Here is a 4778-nt window from a genome sequence, read left to right on the forward strand (position 1 = left end):
TCTGGGCATTCCCCGGGAGGAGCTGGAGGAAGTGTCTGGAGAGAGGGAAGTCTGGGCATCTTTGCTTAGACTGCTGCCCCCGCGACCCGGTCCCGAATAAGCAGAGGAAAATGGATGGATGGATGGACAATGCGTGTGGGAGTTCTAGTGTGAATGTCTGGCTCGCTGTGTCTGATTCATCCTCCCCTCTCCATCTGATTCTTCCCTCCACATTTAATTCTATTCATCTCTTGAGTGTTTGTGCTTCTAAATCGGTTCTCCTCCTCCCACACAACACAGCACCGCGCAAGGACTGAAAGATTTTAAGTACCATTCAGATATACTCGGCAAAACCAACCGTCCACCTCCGTTCCCTTTCATGGTTACCATATTTAGATCTTGAGCCATTCATGCATTTTTGTTTTGCTCGTGACTCGGTAGATGCCAGACACAGAGTGAGCCCTGCAGAGTCGTGTATTGTTTTGGTCATTTGTATCTGTTTGGTAACATTTCTTTTTCCTTACTCTAATTCTTTCTTGTTACAGGAGACTGTTAACTTGGATGATATTGCTTATCTGTGTGTACTGATGTTCACTCTCCCACTCTGTTCTCCCCATCCCTCGGCCCTTGTTCCTTCGCCCTCTCCCTCTCTCAGGTGATGGAGACAAAGAACATGCTTTACTTAGTCACGGAGTATGCCAAGAATGGGGAAATATTCGGTGAGTGATCTTTTTCAAATACAAGATCAGCCTGACCTCTCTATGCATCAGCCTACCCAGTTCAATTAAGTCCTTTCCCTATCAGTTGCAGAAAAAAGTAGTATGCCCTGTTGCATCATTAATGTTCTGTGACAGACGAGGAAGTACCAAAGTCTTGTTGAGTTTGCAGTGTTGTTGCAATTATCCCAGCCTCAATCTCAAAGGTCACTTGACTGATGGGAATCTGAGAACAATGTCCTGGTGCTGCTAGTAATTGTGATGAAAAATGTGCTGACATTGTTTTCATGTCACTGATGGCCTGTCAGGGCGGCACAGAGACATTCTCAAAGAGGAAAAGACTGATTTATTACTGGATGTGGTGCAGAATCAACTTGCTGCTCGCTGGTTTACTGATTAGATTTTTTATATTATCAAGGATATGAAGATTATGTTCTACATGCTAGCAAACAACAGTGTCTGTTAAACGTTTATTCTCCTTTTAATGTAAACTCTTGGGATGTTTAGGAGCAGATCTGCAAAAGGTAGCAGTGAAAAATCTTTTATGTCACCATTTCACAAATAAATTTGTCATTAATGAGGGGCAGAAGAGGTCAGGAAACTAGGTTTATATTTTCCCCAAAGACTTTAAAAACATGAGAAAACATGAATTAAAGTAAAATAGACACAAAGTAAAGTAAGTCACGAGGCATTATACAGGAACTTGATAAAATATTCAGTCCTTTTCACACAGTGAAAACGTGAGAACTTTTTGTAATTTTTTTTTTAATAAAATCAAAAACTCAACTCTTTCATTTACAAAAGTATTCAGACTCTTAATTCAGGGCTTTGTAGAAGCCCCTTGGGAAGCAATTACATATTCAAGTCTTCTTGGTTACGTCTCTACACGCTCTGCACACCTGGATTTAGGCAGTTTATCCTGCTATTCCTGGCAGATCCTCTCATGCTCCATCAGATTGGATGGAAGTGTCTGTGAACTGCTATCTTCAGGTCTCTCCACAGATGTTCTCTGGGATCTGGGCTTTGGCTCAGTCACTCAAGGACCGTCAGAGACTTGTGGTGAAGCCACTGCAGTGTTGCCTTAGTCTTGTCATGCTAACAGGTGAACTGCTGCCCCAGTCTCAGGTTGCTGGAGCAGGTTTCCTTCAAAGGCCTTTCTGTATTTGGCTACATTCGTCCTTCCCTCAGTTCTGACAAGTCTCCCTGTCCCTGTTGCTGAGAAGCCACCCATAGCGTGATGCAGCCACCACCACGCTTCACTGTAGAGATGGTGTTAGTCAGGTGATGAGCAGTGCCTGGAATCACCTGACATACTGCTCTGAGTTCTGCACACAGAGTTCAGTTCTTGTCTCATCAGGCCAGAGAATTGTTTACCTAATGCTTTGAGTCCTTGTCAAACTCCAAGCAGCTGTCATCTGCCTTTTACTCAGTGTCTTCTGTCTATCCACTCCACCATAAAGGCCTAATAATGGAGAGCTGCTGAGATGGTCGTCCTTCCAGCAGGTTCTTCTCTCTCTGAGGAGGAGAGAGCTCTGTTAGAGTGACTGTTGGGCTCTTGATCATCTCCCTGATTGTGGCCAGACAGCTAACTCTACCAAACTTCTTCTGTCTCACATTTATTGATGCCACTGTGCTCCTGGGAACACTCAGAGCTTCAGAAAATGTTTTAGACCCTTGCACTGATGTACAGTATGTGTCACAGCAAAATATTATCACAGAGGTCTGCAAGGAGTTTTTGAACTTCATAGCTTGGGCTTTGTCCTGACATGCAGTGTGAACTGTAGGACCTTACATAGGTGTGTGCCTTTCTAAACTACAGTATGAATTCATTGCCACAGATAGACTCCAGTCAAGTTCTAGATACAACTCAGGGATAATTAAAGCAAACAGGAGGCACCTGACCACAGTTCAACAATCCCATGGAATACTATTCTGAACATCACAATATGAAGTGGTAGTAGTCTTATTAAGAGGCCAGCAAAATTAAATGCTGAGACTGAAGAGATGTCACATAAACAAATCATCTCTGATCATCTGAAAGTGTTTCATAATGATTCAAAATGACTAAAAAAAACAAACAAGTGCAGCGCACAGCTGCACAATTTTTGAACCTCTGGGACAGGTAGCAGTGATTCCTTTGATACAGACAATAATTTGCAGTCAGTCATTTACCAGGCTACAAACGTGCCAGTTTAGGACGTAGGCTCAATTTTGCTATATAAACATGTTTCAAATTTCCAAGAGGGTAGTCTGAATATACCAGGTGAAATAATGAGTTTGTAGGTGGTTGTGCTGGAAGGGACAGATAAGTCAGAGCAGAGAATAGTACATGAATATAACAGGTTGACAGACCCTCCACATGTGCTCCATCGCTGCCACACACACACACATAACACACATACTCAGGTTGTATCATCTGTACACACTGCAGTCTCCAGTCAAGTACACTGGAAACGAGCCCAAAGGAAGAGCTTGTTTTATTGCACTTTTGTTTTTGCATTTGTTGCAAGATTAATTGTTTTAAATATTGCAAGATTATTATTTTCAAAAGAAAAGAAATTTCTGGAATAATTCCAGCTCTGAACACACAGACACAAACAAAGTCCTATAGGTATAATTAAATATCTTGAGGATTTATAGCACAAGTATAGACCTATCTATTGTGGGCAACCTGTAATGCACACAGAGTATCGGCCTCACCTATTAGACTGTCTGAGAGTGTTTGCACTTTAGCCTGCATCCAGACACAGGAGCTGAGAGGATTACTCCAGTAAACTTAATAGTCATGCCTGTAGTGTGTGCGTGTGTGTGTGTGTGTGTGTGTCTTTTTATTCTGAGGCCAGTGTTCCACTTGTGATGTTGACTCAGCAGCAGCAGCTCCTGCTCCCGTGACCTAGAGAGCTGGGAAGCAGATGCCAGAAAACCTGAATGAGTGTGTGTTAAAAATGTGAAGTCAGTACAAAGATACACAGGTAAAACGGAGAGAATCTGTATCAGTATGTTACAGCCAGTGCGATTTATTGCAGGTAAACCAGGCAGTAGTTACTGATGGCTCAGTCAAGCTGTGTAAAGACCCTTCACTGTACGGTGCACTTTTAAGTAAGAGTTTGACATTTTGAGCGATAGTAATGAAGTACAAATACTTCTTTACTGTCCTTAAGTAGATGTTTTTTAGGTATCTGTATTCTAGTTGAGTATTTATTTTTCTGACAGCTTTTTACATTTACTCCATATATTTTAACACCTATCTGCACTTTCTACAGTTTCAAATCAGGCTTGGAAATACATTAATATCACGTAACGTTCAGTTAGGCTTGCACAGAAATGTTTGTTAAAGATGAAGCTACAACCAAGAGAAGGTTAGCTTAATGCCCCATCTCTGTCCAAAGGTAACTAGGCATTCAGTTTTTCTGCCCTTTGATTTATGTACACATTAAACAAACAGGATAAAACATGTTCATTTTACATAATTGCGTTACCTCTGTACATAGTCAGGCTAGCTGTCCCCATTTCCAGCTCACTGTCTCCTGCCAGCAGCTTTATATTTACCCTGCAGACACCAGTGGGGTAAATCCTCTCAACTAACTCTCAGCAGCAGCAGCTTGGATATTTCTGAAAATGGCAAACCTTTCCTTTAAATCATCAGCGATGATTTGTTAGCTTCATTTTCCATAAGCTGTAGATTCTCATCTGAAGTTATTCTAAAATCATTGTGTCCTCAGACCTCTTTGACCTGATTGCACAATGTAATAGTTATGTAAGACATGTATATGTCGTCATCATCAGCTGTAGCAATAGCAGCTTTGACTCAGCCAGCAGACACCGACTGGTATTACAGTATTCAGTCACTCAGAACTGAACAATGATCTCTGATTTCCAAACACACTGTCTGGAGATGGATCACATCGTTCAGTCGTGATGCCCTAAAATGAATGGATAATCTGCCAAGCCAAATCCCCAGCCTCCCCCTTCACTGTTGCCCTCCAGAGAGAATTGCCTCCACTTTTCTGACATGATGAATTTCTCAGGTCTGATTCTAGTTACATTAGGTTATAGAGCAGAAGATTGTAAAGTTGTTGTGGC

At 41.9% G+C, this 4778-nt stretch overlaps 1 protein-coding gene across 4 annotated transcripts in view; it reads left to right on the forward strand.

Moving 5' to 3' along the window:
- sik2b (salt-inducible kinase 2b) overlaps positions 1 to 4778 on the forward strand; it is a 47806-nt gene that overhangs the window by 9588 nt on the left and 33440 nt on the right. For all 4 annotated transcript variants that reach the window (XM_020600098.1, XM_020600099.1, XM_020600100.1 and 1 more), the window contains exon 3: positions 635 to 698. In XM_020600098.1, the coding sequence (XP_020455754.1) occupies positions 635 to 698 (64 nt within the window). The remainder of the gene's footprint in view (positions 1 to 634; positions 699 to 4778) is intronic.

Source organism: Monopterus albus, unplaced genomic scaffold, assembly GCF_001952655.1.
Source record: "Monopterus albus unplaced genomic scaffold, M_albus_1.0 scaffold45.1, whole genome shotgun sequence".
Lineage (NCBI taxonomy): Eukaryota > Metazoa > Chordata > Actinopteri > Synbranchiformes > Synbranchidae > Monopterus > Monopterus albus.